This window comes from Tachysurus vachellii, chromosome 23, assembly GCF_030014155.1.
Source record: "Tachysurus vachellii isolate PV-2020 chromosome 23, HZAU_Pvac_v1, whole genome shotgun sequence".
NCBI classification, from domain to species: Eukaryota; Metazoa; Chordata; class Actinopteri; order Siluriformes; family Bagridae; genus Tachysurus; species Tachysurus vachellii.
Window position 1 is genome coordinate 15,984,535 of NC_083482.1, and position 24,174 is coordinate 16,008,708.

General features: G+C 35.3%; 1 protein-coding gene across 3 annotated transcripts; it reads left to right on the forward strand.

The window, feature by feature from the left end:
- Positions 1 to 587: 587 nt before the first annotated feature.
- Positions 588 to 23,944, forward strand: LOC132838503 (uncharacterized). 3 transcript variants are annotated; one of them, XM_060858830.1, is made up of 18 exons: positions 589 to 738; positions 1,088 to 1,115; positions 1,208 to 1,407; positions 1,543 to 1,570; positions 1,752 to 1,795; positions 2,295 to 2,322; positions 3,030 to 3,224; positions 3,333 to 3,554; positions 4,046 to 4,143; positions 17,100 to 17,127; positions 17,243 to 17,286; positions 17,974 to 18,001; positions 19,042 to 19,139; positions 19,490 to 19,517; positions 19,635 to 19,678; positions 20,359 to 20,386; positions 22,743 to 22,937; positions 23,054 to 23,944. In XM_060858830.1, exons 1-18 carry the CDS (start codon positions 649 to 651, stop codon positions 23,293 to 23,295), a joined length of 1,668 nt encoding a protein of 555 aa, XP_060714813.1. In that variant the 5' UTR covers positions 589 to 648; the 3' UTR covers positions 23,296 to 23,944. The 3 variants fall into 3 exon arrangements, with proteins under 3 accessions (XP_060714814.1, XP_060714815.1, XP_060714813.1); XM_060858831.1 differs by lacking the exons at positions 17,100 to 17,127; positions 17,243 to 17,286; positions 17,974 to 18,001; ... (4 more) ...; positions 22,743 to 22,937; positions 23,054 to 23,944 and adding exons at positions 4,333 to 4,363; positions 4,481 to 4,524; positions 6,239 to 6,277; ... (1 more) ...; positions 8,780 to 8,974; positions 9,091 to 9,976 and having other exon boundaries at positions 588 to 738; XM_060858832.1 differs by lacking the exons at positions 4,046 to 4,143; positions 17,100 to 17,127; positions 17,243 to 17,286; ... (5 more) ...; positions 22,743 to 22,937; positions 23,054 to 23,944 and adding exons at positions 13,771 to 13,968; positions 14,177 to 14,382; positions 14,523 to 15,595 and having other exon boundaries at positions 588 to 738.
- Positions 23,945 to 24,174: the final 230 nt, after the last annotated feature.

Below are 24,174 nucleotides of genomic sequence, written 5' to 3' on the forward strand. Positions count from 1 at the left end.
TATGATGTTATGTATAGTATATTATAAGTTATGAATATTTTACACATTAAAGCGATAAAGAATACAGAATACAGTACACAGGACTACATTAAGCGTATATATGTTACCGTGTGAGCTAAGCACAAACAATACAATAAATATACCCCAGGACAGTAAACATACAAAACAGTGCATGTTAACTACAACACTTTATGGTTTATATAATAAATAATTTGTAATTACAACTTCACAGGACAATAAAAGAGAAAATCATAATAAGTGTATCGTGTGTTCATGCTTACAAACTGAGAACTGCAATACCACAAACAGCCAGCAGATGGAGACCTTAATATATATATATATATATATATATATATATATATATATATATATATATATATATATATACGTGTATATATATATATATATATATACACGTATATATATATGTATATAGAACGTATTTACTTACGTATTTACTTACGTATTTACGTATTGACAACGCGGTAAAATTACAATGTTATAATGTAAAGAGTATTTCCCCGAACAGAGACTGTTATTTTGGAGGCTTTATGGTCGTTAAGATGCTTTTAGTTTCATTTTGAGTGTTTAAGCTTCTATAATAACTGAACATTGTTCCACTGCTGCTGCACTTTGACAGGCTGTAAAATGGTGTCAAGTAAAGATTTACTGAACCTCGTTTGGGCTTCATTTGCTTTCATTCTCTGGTTAATCATCAACATGTTTCTGCTTGGTCTTGTGAGTACTTTTACTGTAATATGGTTTAAAATACAGACATGAGAATGACCTATGATACACTGTCATTTTATTCATTTATCTTACACTTGATGTAGTTTGTGAGTTTAATAAAATGCTCTCTGAACTGAAGAGACAGAGTTTCAGTAAAACCTCCAAGAGTTTAGAGAAAGTAGCTCGTTTGTATTTCTGTAAATTAAACTGAATTATTTCTCAGAATTCCATGAGAACTTTTAATCTTCTGGTTTATTATTTAAACATGTATTAACTGATAGATGAAGATTATATTTATTATATCACATGCCAATGACTTCAGGGTGAACTCACACTTTTAATATTATTTTTGTTTTAGAAAATGGCTCAATGGTTAATAACTGCAGGTAAGTTTCTTTTACAGAGCAAAGAACTGACATTATAACACTGTGTGGTGTCTACATAAAAAACAATTAACCATTTATTTTTTTTCCCCCAGTGCAGCCGATTTGGCAGCCGATTTGGCAGCAGATTTGGCAGCAATTTTTGCAGCCGATTTGGCAGCAGATTTGGCAGCAATTTTTGCAGCCGATTTGGCAGTGGATTTTGCAGCCGATTTGGCAGTGGATTTTGCAGCCGATTTGGCAGTGGATTTTGCAGCCGATTTGGCAGTATTTGTGGCAACAACATTTCACTGTGGTAGATAATTGTTATTGCATTCATTTCACATTAGACAAACATGTATTAACTGATAGATGTAGATTATGTTTGTTATATCACATGCCACAGTTTTACACACTGTGTATGAACTCACACAAATTCTATTTGTTTTAGCAATGTCGCGAGTGGGTAAGAAATGCAGGTAAGTTTCTTCTGTTACAAAGCAAAGAGCTGATATTACAATGGTGTGTTGTGTTTATACAAAAAGTCAAATATTTATTTATTTATTTATTTATCTATCTATCTATCTATCTATCTATCTATCTATCTATCTATCTATCTATCTATCTATCTATCTATCTATCTATTTATTTACTTACTAGTTAATCAGTGTTTGCAGAATCACCACCCATCACATTTCAGTGGGGTAAATACATGTTATTGAATTCTTTAGAAAAACTAAGAAAATCACTCAAATGTTCTATTGATGAATTAAAAGTCTATTTTGTTTAGATTCTGTTTTGTGTATTAATCCATAAGTAGTATTGCTGATGTAAGGAATAAAACATTGTGTTATGCTGTTATGGGGAAACAATCAGTGACAGGGTCACAGCCATCAACCTGAAGTTAATTACTTTGCAATAACAGCACGTCCTGAAGTATTTAATTTTATTCCTTTTAGGTCACAGTCATTTTTAAAGCTCACAGCTTTCTCTGTTTGTTATAAAGCTCTGACACTGGAGACTCCTTCGATTCACAGAAATTCTCCATATCAACAAGATTTTAATATAATTATGGGCAGAATTTCCCACACAAATCCTTGTGACTGAACTGTTACTATAGAAAGATTAACATGTAAGAACGAGTTTCTGAATATTTCAGAAACTGAAAATTAATTGTTTTGATCTTCATCATCTGATTTCCAGGGATGGATGGATTACATACTCGAGTTAGGTACGTTTCCTGTACTCTTCAAGGATAAATGACTTATTGATGGTTATACTGTATATACTGTATCATATACCTTAAAACCTTTAATTAAAACACAACCTTCTACTTGTTGTCCCTTTACAACTGTGTCTGCACATGTTTTCCAATGCCATAGACATAGAACCATTTACTTGTACTTTTTACCAATGTCCACGCAGCTCTGCACTGCTTTAGCCTTTATATTCACTGTACATTATTACACACACACACACACACACACACACACATATATATATATATATATATATATATATATATATATATATATATATATATATATATATATATATATATACACATATATGTACAGTGAATTACATACATGCTGTACATATACAGTTAGGTCCATATATATTTAGACACAGACACAATTTTTTATTTTTATTTTTTACATATGTTTACATATATATCTATATATATTACATGCTGTACATATACTAAATATTTATCTGCACTTGTCTATTTGCACAATTGCTGCTCTTTGCCCTTGTGGTAGATGCCAAACTGCATTTCGTTGGCGTGTACCTGTACTATGCAATGACAATAAAGTTCTATCTATCTATCTATCTATCTATCTATCTATCTATCTATCTATCTATCTATCTATCTATCTATCTATCTATCTATCTATCTATTCTCTGTCCTTCTCTACTTTGTCAATTCTGTTTCAGTCAGAGGGCCAAAAGAGCACAGGTTCCATATCTTGTTCACTGGGAATGACTTGAATTGCCACAAGGACATTTTGAAAAGTCTTGGCATCAAAGACGAAGGGATCTCCATGGATCAGTGTGACGTCATCATCGCTTTCGTTCCAATTGTGTCTCGAGCCGGAACGGACGTTCAAGCAGCTCTTCAGATGATACCAGGTAACTGTTCCAAGGAAAAACTGATTCATCTTTTCATTACACAAGCTTTAAATCTGATCAGTCATCTCTACTGAAAATTTACTGTAGTTGTTATATTTTCCATCCTAGAATCCCAGCCTGCCGTTCTCGTGGTGCTTCATCACACCTTTGATCCGGATTACATTGCTCCAGACAGCAGGCGCAATATTGACAGGAGCAATATATTCTCTGTGGACATGCTCTTCTATGAAAACGTGGGACTGCTGAACAGTTTCAAGAACACAAAAGCACTGGAAGAAACAACAAAGCATTTACAAAACATCAAGGCGAATCGCAATCAGATCATTAATGGTACAGACCGTTGTATATAATTTAACTTTTTCAGGTTAAGATATATTCAGGTTGAACTATATATCACTGTCTTTATTCCAGTACTTACAGATAATAAATATCTCCTTACAGAAAACATCAGTAAAACAACTGTGCTAGAAAATGAATCAACACTGATCAGGTTCAAGCAGTGAACCTCAGTGTGGTACAATTGAATAAAATGAAAACTAAAAGACTTTCAAATCACATGAGCCACTGTTTTAATGGGATCCAGATAAAGATAATAAACCAAACTTAGCTTTAGGTTGTACTTCTGTCTAATATCCTATTAGTTTTAATGTCTTTGAAAGTGATTATAGCAATTTAATGGGAATATTTCTGTGTTTAGAGACAAAATGTTAAAAAGAGTGACAATTTTTGGTTTTAACAACTTTATGGTTGTTAAAATGGTTTCAGTTTCATTTCGAGTGTTTAAGCTTCTATAATAACTGAACATTATTCCACTTTGACAGGCTGTGCAATGGTGGCATTTCGAGATTTAATGAAACTTGTTTGGGCTTCATTTGCTCTCATTTTCCGCTACATCATCTACATGTTCCTGCTTGGTCTTGTGAGTACTTTTACTGTAATATGGTTTAAAATACAGACACGAGAATGAACTATGATACACTGTCATTTTATTCATTTATCTTACACTTGATGTAGTTTGTTAGTTTAATAAAATGCTCTCTGAACTGAAGAGACAGAGTTTCAGTAAAAACTCCACACACTGTGTGTGAACTCATACTTTTGTTTTCAGAAACGTCTTGCCAAGTGGGTAAGAAATGCAGGTAAGTTTCTTCTGTTACAAAGCAAAGAGCTGATATTACAATGGTGTGTTGTGTTTATACAAAAAGTCAAATGTCTTTTTATTTATCTATTTATTTATTTATTTATTTATTTACTAGTTAATCAGCGTTTGCAGAATCACCACCCATCACATTCCAGTGGGGTAAATACATGTTTTTGAATTCTTTAGAAAAACTAAGAAAATCACTCAAATGTTCTATTGATGAATTAAAAGTCTATTTTGTTTAGATTCTATTTTGTGTATTAATCCATAAGTAGTATTGCTGATGTAAGGAATAAAATATTGTGTTATGCTGTTATGGGGAAACAATCAGTGACAGGGTCACAGCCATCAACCTGAAGTTAATTGAACTGCTGTTCATCCCAGGTGATTCATCCCCAGGTCATGATCTTGCTATATCCTTGCACAACGATCTGATCTCCCCTTCAGCCACAGCTCGCAACCTTGGGGTAACCATGGACAATCACCTGTCCTTTTCCTCTCATGTTGCTAATGTGACTCGCTCATGTCGGTTTCTTCTCTACAACATTAGAAGGATTCGGCCATTTCTGTCCACAGGCTGCTCAGGTACTTGTTCAGTCTCTTGTCATTTCTACACTGGATTACTGTAACACACTGCTGGCAGGTCTACATATGAACGCAATCCGTCCTCTGCAAATGATCAAAAATGCAGCTGCCTGGCTTGTTTTCAACCTGCCAAAGTTCTCTCATACCGCCCGCTGCTGCGATCCCTCCACTGGCTTCCGGTAGCTGCACGCATCAGATTCAAAACACTGATGCTGGCCTACAAAGCTAAAAATGGACCAGCTCCCTCTTACCTCAAAGCCCTCATCACTCCTCACACTGCACCCCACACCCTCAGATCTACAGCACTGCTCCACTGGTCCCACCATCTCTCAGGGTAAGAGGCAAGTATACTACAAGACTCTTCTCTGTTCTGGCACCAAGGTGGTGGAATGAACTTCCCCTAGAGGTCCGGACAGCTGAGTCACTGGATATTTTCAAGCGGCGGTTGAAGACCTAAATTATTCAGGAAACACTTCAACTAGCACTTCTTTCTTTATCTTTTGCATTTAAAAAAACAAAAAAAAACAAAAACACCTTTGACACTTTTTCATTGTAACTCTGAACAAATGTTTTAAACTCATGGTATCTTAAGTATGTAACTTAGTGATCCAGCATTAATGTATTCAATGTTAGAGATTTAAGCACTTATGTACGTCGCTCTGGATAAAGGCGTCTGTCACATGCTGTAAATGTAAATGTAAATGTAATTACTTTGCAATAACAGCACGTCCTAAAGTATTTAATTTTATTCCTTTTAGGTCACAGTCATTTTTACAGCCACATTAAATGTTCCATCCATTTACAACATATTTACATGTATTGTTAATGGACATTAATGAAAGAAGTTAGTTCTGGTTATCACATTATAGAGCAGCTATAAACATCATTCCCTCACCAGCCAAGTGATTTTCTCTGTCTTGAAGTAAATTAGATAGAAAAGCAGCTTTTTATGTTACCAAGAAAAGTGTAAACTCCTCAGTTTTGAAGATGTCCAAAAACTTTCTCACAGCTTTCTCTGTTTGTTATAAAGCTCTGACACTGGAGACTCCTTCGATTCACAGAAATTCTGCATATCAACAAGATTTTAATATAATTATGGGCAGAATTTCCCACACAAATCCTTGTGACTGAACTGTTCCTATAGAAATTTAGCATGTAAGAACGAGCGAGTTAATATAAACCTGTAATCAGTAGCATGTGTGAGAATTCAGTTGATAGATTACTGTATCACCTGCCACAAACCTTCCAGTTCCAAACATTGTTCCTTATGTGTTAACTTTTTTTGCAGCAGGATGACGTGGATTCCACACTAACAAAAAGAACAAAGGTAAGATCACTATGTAACTGAGAAACCATGTTCTGATTGTTTGGCGTACAGATGAGCTGGTGGGAATATTTCAGAAACTGAAAATTAATTGTTTTGATCATCATCTGATTTCCAGGGATGGATGGATTACATAGTCAAGAAAGGTACGTTTCCTGTATCCTTAAATTTAAGGATAAATGACTTATTGATGGTTATACTGTATATACTGTATCATATACCTTAAAACCTTTAATTAAAACATAACCTTCTACTTGTTGTCCCTTTACAACTGTGTCTGCACATGTTTTCCCATGCCATAGACATAGAACCATTCACTTGTACTTTTTAACCATTTACTTTTTACTTTTTAATGCCCACACATCTCTGCACTGCTATAGCCTTTATATTTATTCACTGTACATTTTTACATATATATCTATGTATATATATTACATGCTGTACATATACAGTTAGGTCCATATATATTTGGACACAGGCCCTATTTTTTTTTTTTTAGGTATTTTCCCAAAAGATATTCAAGCTGAAGTTATATATGTATAGTGGGCTGAAAGTGCAGTCTCTCAGGATTAATTTGAGGGTATTTTAATCCAAATTGGATGAAGGGTTTAGGAATTACAGCTCTTCAGAGTAGAAACCCCCCCTTTTTCAGGGGACCACAATTAATCGGACAATCGAATCAAAAGCTGTTTCGTTCACAGGTGTAGGCTGTTCCTTTATTATTTCTTCATAAATTAAGCAGGTAAAAGATCTGGAGTTGATTCTACGTGTGGTATTTGCACTTGGAATCTGTTGCTGTGTACCTATATCATGCGTTTAAAGGAGCTCTCTTCAATGCGAGTCAAACAGGCCATCGTTAGGCTTCAAAAACAAAACAAATCCATCAGAGAAATAGCAGGAACATTAGGAGTGGCCAGATCAACAGTTTGGTACATTCTGAGAAAAAAAGAATGCAATGGTGACTCAGAAACATAAAAAGGCCTGGTCGTCCACGAGAGACAACAGTAGTAGATGATCGTGGGATCCTCTCCATGGTAAAGCAAAACCCATTCACAACATCCAGCCAAGTGAAGGACACTCTCCAGGAGGAAGGCGTGTCATCGTCAAAGTCTACAATCAAGAGAAGACTTCAGGAGAGCAAATACAGAGGGTTCACCACAAGGTGCAAACCATTTATAAGCCTCAAGAATAGAAAGGCCAGATTAGACTTTGCCAAAAAACATCTAAAAAAGCCTGACCAGTTCTGGAAAAGCGTTCTTTGGACGGATGAATCTAAGATCAACCTTTACCAGAATGATTGGAAGAGAAAAGTATGGAAAAGGCTTGGAACAGCTCATGATCCAAAGCATACAACATCATCATCATCATCAGCATGGGCATGCATGGCTTCCAGTGGCACTGGGTCACTGGTGTTTATTGATGATGTGACAGAAGACAGAAGCAGCCAGATGAATCCTGGAGTGTATACGAATATACTGTCTGCCCAGATTAAGCCAAATGCATCAAAACTGATTGGACGGCATTTCACAGTACAGATGGACAATGATCCAAAACATACTGCAAAAGCAACCCAGGAGTTTTTTAAGGAAAAGAAATGGAATATTCTGCAATGGCCGAGTCAATCACCTGATCTCAACCCGATTGAACATGCAATTCATTTGCTGAAGGCAAAACTAAAGGCAGAAAGACCCACGAACAAACATCAACTGAAGACAGCTGCAGTTAAAACCTGGCAAAGCATCAGAAAGGAGGAAACCCAAGTCTCTGGTGATGTCCATGTGCTCCAGACCTCAGGCAGTCGTTGCCTGCAAAGGATTTTCAACAAAATATTAAAAATGAACATTTTATTTATGATTATATTCATTTGTCCAATTACATTTGAGCCCCTGAAAACGGGGGGACTGTGCATAAAAATGAACCTTTTACTTGATATTTTTGTTCAACCCTTTTCAACCCGTCTGCTCTTCGAATGCATCTTGGTTTTTTTTCATTTTCATTTTATTCTGGTGGCATACATAGCCAAAAGTGTGAAAATTATGTCCAAATATATATGGACCTAACTGTATATCTACTGTATATATGTAAATTATATGTAACATACTGTACATATGTTTACATATTTATCTGCACTTGTCTATTTGCACAGTTGCTATTCTTTGCCCTTTTGGTAACTGCATTTTGTTGCTGTGTACATGTACTATGCAATGACAGTAAAGTTCTATCATCTATCTATCTATCTATCAATCTATCTATCTATCTATCTCTCTATCTATCTATCTATCTATCTATCTATCTATCTATCTATCTATCTATCTATCTATCTATACACAGCACAGAGCTGATATTACTACAGTCTATATTGTCTATACAAATATCTTTTTATTTATTTATATATTTATTTTACTTATTGATGATTATACTGTATATACTGTATTGTACCTTAAAAATTTTAATTGAAACATATATCATTCTCTGTCATTCTCTACTTTGTCAATTCTGTTTCAGTCGGACCACCAAAAGAGTACAAGTTCCACATCTTGGTCACTGGGAATGACTTGAATTGCCACAAGCACATTTTGAAAAGTCTTGGTATCAAAGACAAAAGGATCTCCATGGATCAGTGTGACGTCATCATCGCTTTCGTTCCAATTGTGTCTCGAGCTGGAACGGACATTCAAGCAGCTCTTCAGATGATACCAGGTAACTGTTCCAAGGAAAAACTGATTCATCTTTTCATTACACAAGCTTTAAATCTGATCTGTCATCACTACTGAAAATGAAAAAATTTACTGTAGTTGTTATATTTTCCATCCTAGAATCCCGGCCTGCTGTACTCGTGGTGCTCCATCACACCTTTAATCCGGATTACATTGCTCCAGACAGCAGGCGCAATATTGACAGGAGCAATATATTCTCTGTGGACATGCTCTTCTATGAAAACGTGGGACTGCTGAACAGTTTCAAGAACACAAAAGCACTGGAAGAAACAACAAAGCATTTACAAAACATCAAGGCAAATCGCAGTCAGATCATTAATGGTACAGACCGTTGTATATAATTTAACTTTTTCAGGTTAAGATATATTCAGGTTGAACTATATATCACTGTCTTTATTCCAGTACTTACAGATAATAAATATCTCCTTACAGAAAACATCAGTAAAACAACTGTGCAGTGAACCTCAGTGTGGTACAGTTGAATAAAATGAAAACTAAAAGACTTTTTAAATCACATGAGCCACTGTTTTATTCACAATAGAAGATAGATAACATAAGTGTTTAAACAGAGATATTTTACACTTTTATTCACTTAATCAGCTCAATTCTAATTTGATGCCTGCTACAGAAAATGTTTGGGACAGGGGCATGTTTATACATGGTGTAGCATCTGCATCAGGGGTGACGTACATTTATACTATAGAGTGTGTTTCAGTGTTAATGGGATCCAGATAAAGTTAATAAACCAAACCTAGCTATAGATTGTACTTCTGTCTAATATCCTATTAGTTGTAATATCTTTGAAGGTGATTATAGCAATTTAATGGGAATATTTCTGTGTTTAGAGACAAAATGTTAAAAAGAGTGACAATTTTACACACACACACACACACACACACACACACACACACACACACACACACACACACACTTACTTCTGTAGTTCTTTCTGCAATATTGAGAATAAATTGCATGATCAATCCCAGATTTTGTCGTCCTTTTTCACACTTTCACACTTTCCTCATCACACAGACACTTAAACACACCAAAGGAGTGTAGTGCTAGTTTATAGACATTATATGAAGGCCACAGGCTTTATGTTAGGTTTTTAAAGCAAAAGATTAAATATATTTCTGATGTTGCAGCTTCAGTGAGTATGGAAGCTTAACAGACACAGAGCTGGGGTGAGGTGTAAACAGGAAGTAGCTGTACAAAGCAGGAAGAGCTCATAAACCACTGAGATAGAGGGAGATGTTACAGAAACCAGCAGGTTTACTGTGCGTAATACTTAATTTAACTTAATTTTAACCATTGGGATAAAAACAGAGAACTTATAGCACTGATGATTCTTTTTATTTGGGCAGAATAAAAAGGTAATAACACATATAAACAGTGTAAAGTAAATACAAATAAATATGTTCATTTAAATCTAATGAAATTTAAACTGTAAAGGTTTTATGTATTGCAACAAGTTTTGATTAATGATTTATGATTCTTTCAGGAGAACGTAGACTGTTTTATTTGCATAGTTGAATCATAGATAAAAAGGAGCTTTACAGAGCTCTACTGTAACGAGGAGTCGTAAGACGGATGATCCATTTGCAGCTTTTTTAATAAAGACAAACTCGTAGTCGTACAGGCAAGGTCAGGGCAAATAAACACAATCTCAGAGAGCAGGCAGAAATCGGAATCGGTAAGACAGGCAGAGGGTCAGGGGCAGGCAGCAAACAATCAGAAACGAAAACACAGAAGCAGAAACCGAAACCAGAAAATCGCTCAGAATGATTGTCGAAACAGATCAAGACTTCGCACTGGTGTCAAGTTCAAGTTCAGTCTTTATAGGAAGCGGTTGATGAGGAACAGGTGGTGGAGTAATCAGAGTCAGTGGTGGATTCTGGGAGGTGTAGTCTGTGAGAGCTAGTATTCTGGAGACGCTTCTCGGTGTTGGTGTTCGGTGGGCGTGGGAGGTGCGCTGACCGCGACATCTACAGAGGCTTTATACAGATCTGAAAGCGAAACTATCGAACGCAGTAGAACGCAGTCACAACAAGGAAGAAGTATAAAGAAGTGTCAGGAACTTGTAAGAAATTTGAACTCTTCAGACTCGACATTCCTTAAAGATGTTTCCAGGTTTGTGGATCTGTTCGTTTGTTCCTTGTTTTGTTCCTTTTTTAATTAATGGCTGTTTTAACAGTTGTGGAGCAGAAGATTATTATTTTTACTACACCTGTTGTTGGGCATGTAGCATTTTCAGGATGTGTTTCTAACACTCTGTGTCTGCCATCTAACTGTTTATATCATTTTAATGAACTGTTACATATCAGACACTGCATATTAAAAATGCATTAATAATAATTTCCAAACACGAGTTTGGATATTACTATAGTTAAGAGCCTGCGGAAAGAAAAAACACTTCCTTAAGTTTCTCGATGTGAGAGAAGCTCTTCATGAAGCCTATATAGATGCTGAATAAAATAATTCATGAGTTAAAGTATTTAAATGAAAGGAAGAATTTCTACTTAAGTAAGTGCAACAAGTAAAAATCAAGGAAATAAGTAAACAATGGCAGTTTTTTATTGATAACAGGTTGAGTTTATTGAATAGAAATACATCCATTTAAAGCCTAATCCATTTGTTGTAGCAGTAACACAGATATTGTGGAAAAGCTACGTAAGCTCATAATCTCTTTTTGTTAAATGTTGACATAGAACATCAAAATGACTTTAGGTGTGTGCTGTTTGTTAGATTGAGTATTTTAGAAACTGTAGGATATTTACACACAACAATCTGTACACGGAATGACATGAAAAACAATAAAAAACAAAAGAGAAGCTCGGAGGAGAAAGTTACGGTAACTCAGATAAACACTTTTACAGCTGTGATGATATACACGTGAAACCGGTTAGATCCAAATGCTGGTTTATTAGCAACATCCAAAAACAGGCAAGGGTTAAAACACCAGGCAAACAGCAACAACTAAGGAAATCCAAAAGCAGTAGTCAATTGTTAGGACTCAGCCCGGACTTTGGCCACGTGCATCTGTTTTACGTTCCTCGTCACGTGTCTGCCCTGCCTTCGTCTGCTCCTCCCTGTCTACACACCTGTTCCCTATTGCGATTACCCTGTGTATTTAACTGTGCCGCGTTGCCTCGTGCAGCGTGGAATCTACTGTTGTCTTGTCCTGTCTTTAGTCCGTGTGTTGTTTAGTGTTCCCTTTGTTATTAAACCCCGTTTGTTTTGCTATCCCGCGTTTGGGTCCGTTTCTGTCCTGCGTCATGACAGATGAGCAGCTGCTCACATGCTATGAATTCAAAGCAATTCATTTTTATAGCACTTTTAACAATAGACAAAGCAGCTTTACAGAAGTATAGAAACAAAATAAAAACGGTAAAGTTTAAAATTAAACTTTCTCCAAGTGGTTCTGTCCACACAGAATGTCCTTGTGAATACTGTCTATACAAATATCTTTTCATTTATTTATTTATTTATTTTACTTATTGATGATTATACTGTATATACTCTATTATATACCTTAAAACTTTTTAATTGAAACATATATCATTCTCGGTCCTTCTTTACTTTGTCAATTCTGTTTCAGTCAGAGGGCCAAAAGAGCACAGGTTCCACATCTTGGTCACTGGGAATGACTTGAATTGCCACAAGGACATTTTGAAAAGTCTTGGTATCAAAGACGAAGGGATCTCCATGGATCAGTGTGACGTCATCATCGCTTTCGTTCCAAATGTGTCTCGAGCCGGAACGGACATTCAAGCAGCTCTTCAGATGATACCAGGTAACTGTTCCAAGGAAAAACTGATTCATGTTTTCATTACACAAGCTTTAAATCTGATCAGTCATCTCTACTGAAAATTTACTGTAGTTGTTATATTTTCCATCCTAGAATCCCGGCCTGCCGTACTCGTGGTGCTCCATCACACCTTTGATCCGGATTACATTGCTCCAGACAGCAGGCGCAATATTGACAGGAGCAATATATTCTCTGTGGACATGCTCTTCTATGAAAACGTGGGACTGCTGAACAGTTTCAAGAACACAAAAGCACTGGAAGAAACAACAAAGCATTTACAAATCATCAAGGCGAATCGCAATCAGATCATTAATGGTACAGACCGTTGTATATAATTTAACTTTTTCAGGTTAAGATATATTCAGGTTGAACTATATATCACTGTCTTTATTCCAGTACTTACAGATAATAAATATCTCTTTACAGAAAACATCAGTAAAACAACTGTGCTAGAAAATTAATCAACACTGATCAGGTTCAAGCAGTGAACCTCAGTGTGGTACAATTGAATAAAATGAAAACTAAAAGACTTTCAAATCACATGAGTCACTGTTTTATTCACAATAGAAGATAGATAACATAACAAGTGTTTAAACGGAGAGATTTTACACTTTTATTCACTTAATCAGATCCGTCTCATGATTCAACATTCTGTGCATTTTGAGATACTTTTCTGCTCACTATGGTTGTAAAGGCAGCCTTTAACAAACAAATAAATACCTCATCTCATTGTTTAAACAAATGTAAACACTATATCCGGTGTAACGATGTATAACGTGGTTATAATATGTAGTGTGGGCAACACTTAGGCGTGTGCCGTAGAGCAGAATAAATCATGTGCAGGATTCATACTTATCCTGTTGGTCCAGAGGTTTTCTGATTTTATTGTCTGGAAAGTTCAAGTTATTGCAGGATGTAACACTGATGTTAAACACTGATCTTAAACAATCACTATCTCTTTTTGTCTCCAGAATCACACGCTCTGGCGATCTACATTATGAAACTCGGGAACACTTTGGGTGCTCAAATCGGCTTCCTCGATCGGCTGGAAAAACGCCTTAAACTCCTTCAAGTGAATTCGAAGGAGGAGTGTGCAGTTATCATTGCTTTTACCTGTATTGCATCTCGGGCTGGGACGGACGTCGAAGCTGCTCTTGAAAACATTCCGAGTACAGAGTGAAATCCAACCTTACTTTATTATTATGCTAGTGATTAGATTAAAAACAGAACACCACTATAGGCTACACACTACAGCACAGTGATGTGGTGTTTGGGATACAGCATCAATCAGACAAATTCTTTTGCTGTGAGACATCATGGCAATATATCCTGTTTTAGTAATGAACTTTAAAACACATTGTTCTCTCTTTCCTCTAGCTGATAAACCTGTTCTCCTCGTGGTGTTCCATCACACGTTTGATGACAGTTACATAGATCCAGATAGCAGGAGGATTGTGAAAAGGGAAGGTGTTGCAGCTGTGGACGTCCTCTTTAATGACGATGTGGGACCGCTGGGTGGCTTGGCCAATGACATGGCACTGAAATCGTCCACCGATTATCTGATCTCTCTGGGTGCTTCAGAGGTAGGTTTTGAACAGCTGTCAAAAAAAAGTGATTTCCAACATTATCTAGATCATTTATTCATCATGAAACTCATCACACGTTACACCAAACAGTGAACAGTTTTATAGCCATGCACTAATTCTGCTTCTTTTTCCTACAGCTCGAGCCAGTAAACACCTGCAGAAAATATCACAAATGGACAATTGCATGCCTTCTAATTCTTCTTTTTCTTATAGTATTTTCTGTAATAGTATTAATCCTTGCCAGTCTTAAGTTAATCTCACCTGAATCCACATAAAATAACAAGAAATGTAATATGTTTCTTATAATCAAGGTCACATTAAATTAATCCTCAACAACAAGTAAAAATCTGAGTAAAAGCTAAAGATTTTTTTTTAGCACAAACGCATAAAATCTGCTAGCACCTATTAGTTAATAACTAGCATCTAGTTAATGCTAGCTACACTCACTAGCCGATCTATGATATCTTACATTGCACAGCATAAAATTATTTTAGATTAAACAGCAATAGTGCATTCAGAAGGTCTAATTATAAGACCTTGTATGTATTAAATAAACAATCTGAGCAAGGCTTCCAGAGCTAGTTAGGCTAGTTAGTTGGATCAGATAACAAAATACATCATTAAAAATACACATGTGGGTTTTTTGTTCTCATGCTGTCTTTTATCTAGCTAGATAAAGTTACCTGGTTAACTATCTAGTATTATTAAGTTGAATATAAATTATAGGTGAGGGTCAATCAGCTCTATAGCTCCCCCAGTGGTGAATCAGAATATCATAATTATACTGATGGCTTACTACTCTTTGGGATACCGATGACTTAATTTCTAATTTCCTCATCATTCCTTATCATGGCCTTGACTAGTGAGCTTGGGAGCTGATTGAGATGCAGCTGATGTAACCTGCAGGAAGTTGTTGATTAGTTCACAGAATTTTGAAGCAATTAGAATGTAATATCTCAACAAAGGAGAAGAAATAGAGCAGATTTTGAGCTGAGCTGGAATTCCAAACTGGAAATAGACTTAAAATTACAGTCATTTTTGCTTAATTTACTTCATTTGATCTGTTTGTATCTGTATATATAAATATTCCTAATATTTGAAAGATTTTTTTTCAATTATCGAACAACAATATACTTTTTTCATTAATTATTCCATATTGTAATGGGATTTATAGCTGTGGAAGTAAATAAATAATTCGATTTTGTCTGCACTACTGACTGATTTTTATATAATGAAATATGAGACTTGAGATCATGAACAGGAGTTTCATGTTGGTGTGTGTGTGTGTGTGTGTGTGTGTGTGTGTGTGTGTGTGTGTGTGAGTGAGTGTATGCATTCCTATCTAAGGATCAAACACTAAAATAACTCTTAAACACAAAAGTTGTATTATATACAGTTGTGTTCATTTAAAGGGATTTTGCAGTGAATGACGACGTTTTTTGATTGAATAATCTGCAGTAGTGTAATCTGGATTAATCTTATTAAACTAGTAAAATGAACAGCTTTTTATTCATAATCAGAGGCATCTACATAATGTTTAACAAAATTTGTTATATGTTGTGTTGTTATATTATGTTATGTATATTATAATTTATGACTATTTTACACATTAAAGTGATACAGAATACAGTACACAGTACACACTCTCTCTCACTCATTTTCTACCGCTTATCTGAACTACCTCGGGTCACGGGGAGCCTGTGCCTATCTCAGGCGTCATCGGGCATCAAGGCAGGATACACCCTGGACAGAGTGCCAGCCCATCGCAGGGCACACACACACACTCTCATTCACTCACACAATCACACACTACGGACAATTTATCCAGAGATGCCAATCAACCTACCATGCATGTCTTTGGCCCGGGGGAGGAAACCGGAGTACCCGGAGGAAACCCCCGAGGCACGGGGAGAACATGCAAACTCCACACACACAAAGCGGAGGCGGGAATCGAACCCCGACCCTGGAGGTGTGAGGCGAACGTGCTAACCACTAAGCCACCGTGCCCCCACTTCACTAACTTATTAGACATATTTACTATAATATACATAACACATGTATTTGTTTTTAGATTATAAATATATTTAATGTATTTATTTTTGGACAACGGGGTTCAATTACAATGTTATAATGTAAAGAGTATTTCCCCGAACAGAGACTGTTATTTTGGAGGCTTTATGGTTGTTAAGATGCTTTTAGTTTCATTGTGACTGTTTAAGCTTCTATAATAACTGAACATTGTTCCACTGCTGCTGCACTTTGACAGGCTGTAAAATGGTGTCAAGTAAAGATTTACTGAACCTCGTTTGGGCTTCATTTGCTTTCATTCTCTGGTTAATCATCTACATGTTTCTGCTTGGTCTTGTGAGTACTTTTACTGTAATATGGTTTAAAATACAGACATGAGAATGAACTATGATACACTGTCATTTTATTCATTTATCTTCCACTTGATGTAGTTTGTGAGTTTAATAAAATGCTCTCTGAACTGAAGAGACAGAGTTTCAGTAAAACCTCCAAGAGTTTAGAGAAAGTAGCTCGTTTGTATTTCTGTAAATTAAACTGAATTATTTCTCAGAATTCCATGAGAACTTTTAATCTTCTGGTTTATTATTTAAACATGTATTAACTGATAGATGAAGATTATATTTATTATATCACATGCCAATGACTTCAGGGTGAACTCACACTTTTAATATTATTTTTTGTTTTAGAAAATGGCTCAATGGTTAATAACTGCAGGTAAGTTTCTTTTACAGAGCAAAGAACTGACATTATAACACTGTGTGGTGTCTACATAAAAAACAATTAACCATTTTTTTTTGTATTTTAATTTTTTATTATTATTGTTTTCCAGTGCAGCCGATTTGGCAGCATTTGTGCCAACTATATTCCACTATGGTAGATAATTATTATTGCATTCATTTCACATTAGACAAACATGTACAGTATTAACTGATAGATGTAGATTATGTTTGTTATGTCACATGCCACAGTTTTACACACTGTGTGTGAACTCACACTTTTTAAAATTCTATTTGTTTTAGAAACGTCCTGCTAAGAGGGTATTACTTTGCAATAACAGCACGTCCTAAAGTATTTAATTTTATTCCTTTTAGGTCACAGTCATTTTTACAGCAACATTAAATGTTCCATACATTTACAACATATTTACATGTATTGTTAATGGACATTAATGAAAGAAGTTAGTTCTGATTATCACATTATAGAGCAGCTATAAACATCATTCCCTCACCAGCCAAGTGATTTTCTCTGTCTTGAAGTAAATTAGATAGAAAAGCAGCTTTTTATGTTACCAAGAAAAGTATAAACTCCTCAGTTTTGAAGATGTCCAAAATCTTTCTCACAGCTTTCTCTGTTTGTTATAAAGCTCTGACACTGGAGACTCCTTCGATTCACAGAAATTCTCCATATCAACAAGATTTTAATATAATTATGGGCAGAATTTCCCACACAAATCCTTGTGACTGAACTGTTACTATAGAAAGATTAACATGTAAGAATGAGTTTCTGAATATTTCAGAAACTGAAAATTAATTGTTTTGATCTTCATCATCTGGTTTCCAGGGATGGATGGATTACATACACGAGAAAGGTACGTTTCCTGTACTCTTAAATTCAAGGATAAATGACTTATTGATGGTTATACTGTATATACTGTATCATATACCTTAAAACCTTTAATTAAAACATAACCTTATACTTGTTGTCCCTTTACAACTGTGTCTGCACATGTTTTCCAATGCCATAGACATAGAACCATTTACTTGTACTTTTTACCATTTACTTTTTACTTTTTACCAATGTCCACGCATCTCTGCACTGCTATAGCCTTTATATTCACTGTACATTATTACATATATGTATATGTGTATATATATATATATATATATATATATATACGTATATATATATATATATATACGTATGTATATATATATACATATATATATATACATACGTCTGCATTTGTCTATTTGCACAATTGCTGCTCTTTGCCCTTGTGGTAGATGCCAAACTGCATTTCGTTGCCGTGTACCTGTACTATGCAATGACAATAAAGTTCTATCTATCTATCTATCTATCTATCTATCTATCTATCTATCTATCTATCTATCTATCTATCTATCTATCTATCCACAGCACAGAGCTGATATTACTACAGTGTATACTGTCTATACAAATATCTTTTTCTTTCTTTCTTTCTTTCTTTCTTTCTTTCTTTCTTTCTTTCTTTTACTTATTGATGATTACAGTATACTGTATATACTGTATCGTATACCTTAAAACAGAACACTGATCAGGTTCAAGCAGTGAACCTCAGTGTGGTACAATTGAACAAAATGAAAACTAAAAGACTTTCAAATCACATGAGCCACTGTTTTATTGGGATCCAGATAAAGATAATAAACCAAACTTAGCTTTAGATTGTACTTCTGTCTAATATCCTATTAGTTTTAATGTCTTTGAAAGTGATTATAGCAATTTAATGGGAATATTTCTGTGTTTAGAGACAAAATGTTAAAAATTGTGACAATTTTTGGTTTTAACAACTTTATGGTTGTTAAAATGGTTTCAGTTTCATTTCGAGTGTTTAAGCTTCTATAATAACTGAACATTATTCCACTTTGACAGGCTGTACAATGGTGGCATTTCGAGATTTAATGAAACTTGTTTGGGTTTCATTTGCTTTCATTCTCTGGTACATCATCGACATGTTCCTGCTTGGTCTTGTGAGTACTTTTACTGTAATATGGTTTAAAATACAGACATGAGAATGACCTATGATACACTGTCGTTTTATTCATTTATCTTCCACTTGATGTAGTTTGTGAGTTTAATAAAATGCTCTCTGAACTGAAGAGACAGAGTTTCAGTAAAACCTCCAAGAGTTTAGAGAAAGTAGCTCGTTTGTATTTCTGTAAATTAAACTGAATTATTTCTCAGAATTCCATGAGAACTTTTAATCTTCTGGTTTATTATTTAAACATGTATTAACTGATAGATGAAGATTATATTTATTATATCACATGCCAATGACTTCAGGGTGAACTCACACTTTTAATATTATTTTTTGTTTTAGAAAATGGCTCAATGGTTAATAACTGCAGGTAAGTTTCTTTTACAGAGCAAAGAACTGACATTATAACACTGTGTGGTGTCTACATAAAAAACAATTAACCATTTTTTTTTTTGTATTTTAATTTTTTATTATTATTGTTTTCCAGTGCAGCCGATTTGGCAGCATTTGTGCCAACTATATTCCACTATGGTAGATAATTATTATTGCATTCATTTCACATTAGACAAACATGTACAGTATTAACTGATAGATGTAGATTATGTTTGTTATGTCACATGCCACAGTTTTACACACTGTGTGTGAACTCACACTTTTTAAAATTCTATTTGTTTTAGAAACGTCCTGCTAAGAGGGTATTACTTTGCAATAACAGCACGTCCTAAAGTATTTAATTTTATTCCTTTTAGGTCACAGTCATTTTTACAGCAACATTAAATGTTCCATCCATTTACAACATATTTACATGTATTGTTAATGGACATTAATGAAAGAAGTTAGTTCTGATTATCACATTATAGAGCAGCTATAAACATCATTCCCTCACCAGCCAAGTGATTTTCTCTGTCTTGAAGTAAATTAGATAGAAAAGCAGCTTTTTATGTTACCAAGAAAAGTGTAAACTCCTCAGTTTTGAAGATGTCCAAAAACTTTCTCACAGCTTTCTCTGTTATAAAGCTCTGACACTGGAGACTCCTTCGATTCACAGAAATTCTCCATATCAACAAGATTTTAATATAATTATGGGCAGAATTTCCCACACAAATCCTTGTGACTGAACTGTTACTATAGAAAGATTAACATGTAAGAATGAGTTTCTGAATATTTCAGAAACTGAAAATTAATTGTTTTGATCATCATCTGATTTCCAGGGATGGATGGATTACATAGTCAAGAAAGGTACGTTTCCTGTATCCTTAAATTTAAGGATAAATGACTTATTGATGGTTATACTGTATATACTGTATCATATACCTTAAAACCTTTAATTAAAACATAACCTTCTACTTGTTGTCCCTTTACAACTGTGTCTGCACATGTTTTCCCATGCCATAGACATAGAACCATTCACTTGTACTTTTTAACCATTTACTTTTTACTTTTTAATGCTCACACATCTCTGCACTGCTATAGCCTTTATATTTATTCACTGTACATTTTTACATATATATCTATGTATATATATTACATGCTGTACATATACAGTTAGGTCCATATATATTTGGACACAGGCCCTATTTTTTTTTTTTAGGTATTTTCCCAAAAGATATTCAAGCTGAAGTTATATATGTATAGTGGGCTGAAAGTGCAGTCTCTCAGGATTAATTTGAGGGTATTTTAATCCAAATTGGATGAAGGGTTTAGGAATTACAGCTCTTCAGAGTAGAAACCCCCCCTTTTTCAGGGGACCACAATTAATCGGACAATCGAATCAAAAGCTGTTTCGTTCACAGGTGTAGGCTGTTCCTTTATTATTTCTTCATAAATTAAGCAGGTAAAAGATCTGGAGTTGATTCTAAGTGTGGTATTTGCACTTGGAATCTGTTGCTGTGTACCTATATCATGCGTTTAAAGGAGCTCTCTTCAATGCGAGTCAAACAGGCCATCGTTAGGCTTCAAAAACAAAACAAATCCATCAGAGAAATAGCAGGAACATTAGGAGTGGCCAGATCAACAGTTTGGTACATTCTGAAAAAAAAAGAATGCAATGGTGACTCAGAAACATAAAAAGGCCTGGTCGTCCACGAGAGACAACAGTAGTAGATGATCGCAGGATCCTCTCCATGGTAAAGCAAAACCCATTCACAACATCCAGCCAAGTGAAGGACACTCTCCAGGAGGAAGGCGTGTCATCGTCAAAGTCTACAATCAAGAGAAGACTTCAGGAGAGCAAATACAGAGGGTTCACCACAAGGTGCAAACCATTTATAAGCCTCAAGAATAGAAAGGCCAGATTAGACTTTGCCAAAAAACATCTAAAAAAGCCTGACCAGTTCTGGAAAAGCGTTCTTTGGACGGATGAATCTAAGATCAACCTTTACCAGAATTATTTGAAGAGAAAAGTATGGAAAAGGCTTGGAACAGCTCATGATCCAAAGCATACAACATCATCTGTAAACCATAGTGAAGGCAGTGTAATGGCATGGGCATGCATGGCTTCCAGTGGCACTGGGTCACTGGTGTTTATTGATGATGTGACAGAAGACAGAAGCAGCCAGATGAATCCTGAAGTGTATAGGAATATACTGTCTGCCCAGATTAAGCCAAATGCATCAAAACTGATTGGACGGCATTTCACAGTACAGATGGACAATGATCCAAAACATACTGCAAAAGCAACCCAGGAGTTTTTTAAGGAAAAGAAATGGAATATTCTGCAATGGCCGAGTCAATCACCTGATCTCAACCCGATTGAACATGCAATTCATTTGCTGAAGGCAAAACTAAAGGCAGAAAGACCCACGAACAAACATCAACTGAAGACAGCTGCAGTTAAAACCTGGCAAAGCATCAGAAAGGAGGAAACCCAAGTCTCTGGTGATGTCCATGTGCTCCAGACCTCAGGCAGTCGTTGCCTGCAAAGGATTTTCAACAAAATATTAAAAATGAACATTTTATTTATGATTATATTCATTTGTCCAATTACATTTGAGCCCCTGAAAACGGGGGGACTGTGCATAAAAATGAACCTTTTACTTGATATTTTTGTTCAACCCTTTTCAACCCGTCTGCTCTTCGAATGCATCTTGGTTTTTTTTCATTTTCATTTTATTCTGGTGGCATACATAGCCAAAAGTGTGAAAATTATGTCCAAATATATATGGACCTAACTGTATATCTACTGTATATATGTAAATTATATGTAACATACTGTACATATGTTTACATATTTATCTGCACTTGTCTATTTGCACAGTTGCTATTCTTTGCCCTTTTGGTAACTGCATTTTGTTGCTGTGTACATGTACTATGCAATGACAGTAAAGTTCTATCATCTATCTATCTATCTATCAATCTATCTATCTATCTATCTATCTATCTATCTATCTATCTATCTATCTATCTATCTATCTATACACAGCACAGAGCTGATATTACTACAGTCTATATTGTCTATACAAATATCTTTTTATTTATTTATATATTTATTTTACTTATTGATGATTATACTGTATATACTGTATTGTACCTTAAAAATTTTAATTGAAACATATATCATTCTCTGTCATTCTCTACTTTGTCAATTCTGTTTCAGTCGGACCACCAAAAGAGTACAAGTTCCACATCTTGGTCACTGGGAATGACTTGAATTGCCACAAGCACATTTTGAAAAGTCTTGGTATCAAAGACAAAAGGATCTCCATGGATCAGTGTGACGTCATCATCGCTTTCGTTCCAATTGTGTCTCGAGCTGGAACGGACATTCAAGCAGCTCTTCAGATGATACCAGGTAACTGTTCCAAGGAAAAACTGATTCATCTTTTCATTACACAAGCTTTAAATCTGATCTGTCATCACTACTGAAAATGAAACAATTTACTGTAGTTGTTATATTTTCCATCCTAGAATCCCGGCCTGCTGTACTCGTGGTGCTCCATCACACCTTTGATTCGGATTACATTGCTCCAGACAGCAGGCGCAATATTGACAGGAGCAATATATTCTCTGTGGACATGCTCTTCTATGAAAACGTGGGACTGCTGAACAGTTTCAAGAACACAAAAGCACTGGAAGAAACAACAAAGCATTTACAAAACATCAAGGCAAATCGCAGTCAGATCATTAATGGTACAGACCGTTGTATATAATTTAACTTTTTCAGGTTAAGATATATTCAGGTTGAACTATATATCACTGTCTTTATTCCAGTACTTACAGATAATAAATATCTCCTTACAGAAAACATCAGTAAAACAACTGTGCAGTGAACCTCAGTGTGGTACAGTTGAATAAAATGAAAACTAAAAGACTTTTTAAATCACATGAGCCACTGTTTTATTCACAATAGAAGATAGATAACATAACAAGTGTTTAAACAGAGATATTTTACACTTTTATTCACTTAATCAGCTCAATTCTAATTTGATGCCTGCTACAGAAAATGTTTGGGACAGGGGCATGTTTATACATGGTGTAGCAACTGCATCAGGGGTGACGTACATTTATACTATAGAGTGTGTTTCAGTGTTAATGGGATCCAGATAAAGTTAATAAACCAAACCTAGCTATAGATTGTACTTCTGTCTAATATCCTATTAGTTGTAATATCTTTGAAGGTGATTATAGCAATTTAATGGGAATATTTCTGTGTTTAGAGACAAAATGTTAAAAAGAGTGACAATTTTACACACACACACACACACACACACACACACACACACACACACACACACACACACACACTTACTTCTGTAGTTCTTTCTGCAATATTGAGAATAAATTGCATGATCAATCCCAGATTTTGTTGTCCTTTTTCACACTTTCACACTTTCCTCATCACACAGACACTTAAACACACCAAAGGAGTGTAGTGCTAGTTTATAGACATTATATGAAGGCCACAGGCTTTATGTTAGGTTTTTAAAGCAAAAGATTAAATATATTTCTGATGTTGCAGCTTCAGTGAGTATGGAAGCTTAACAGACACAGATCTGGGGTGTGGTGTAAACAGGAAGTAGCTGTACAAA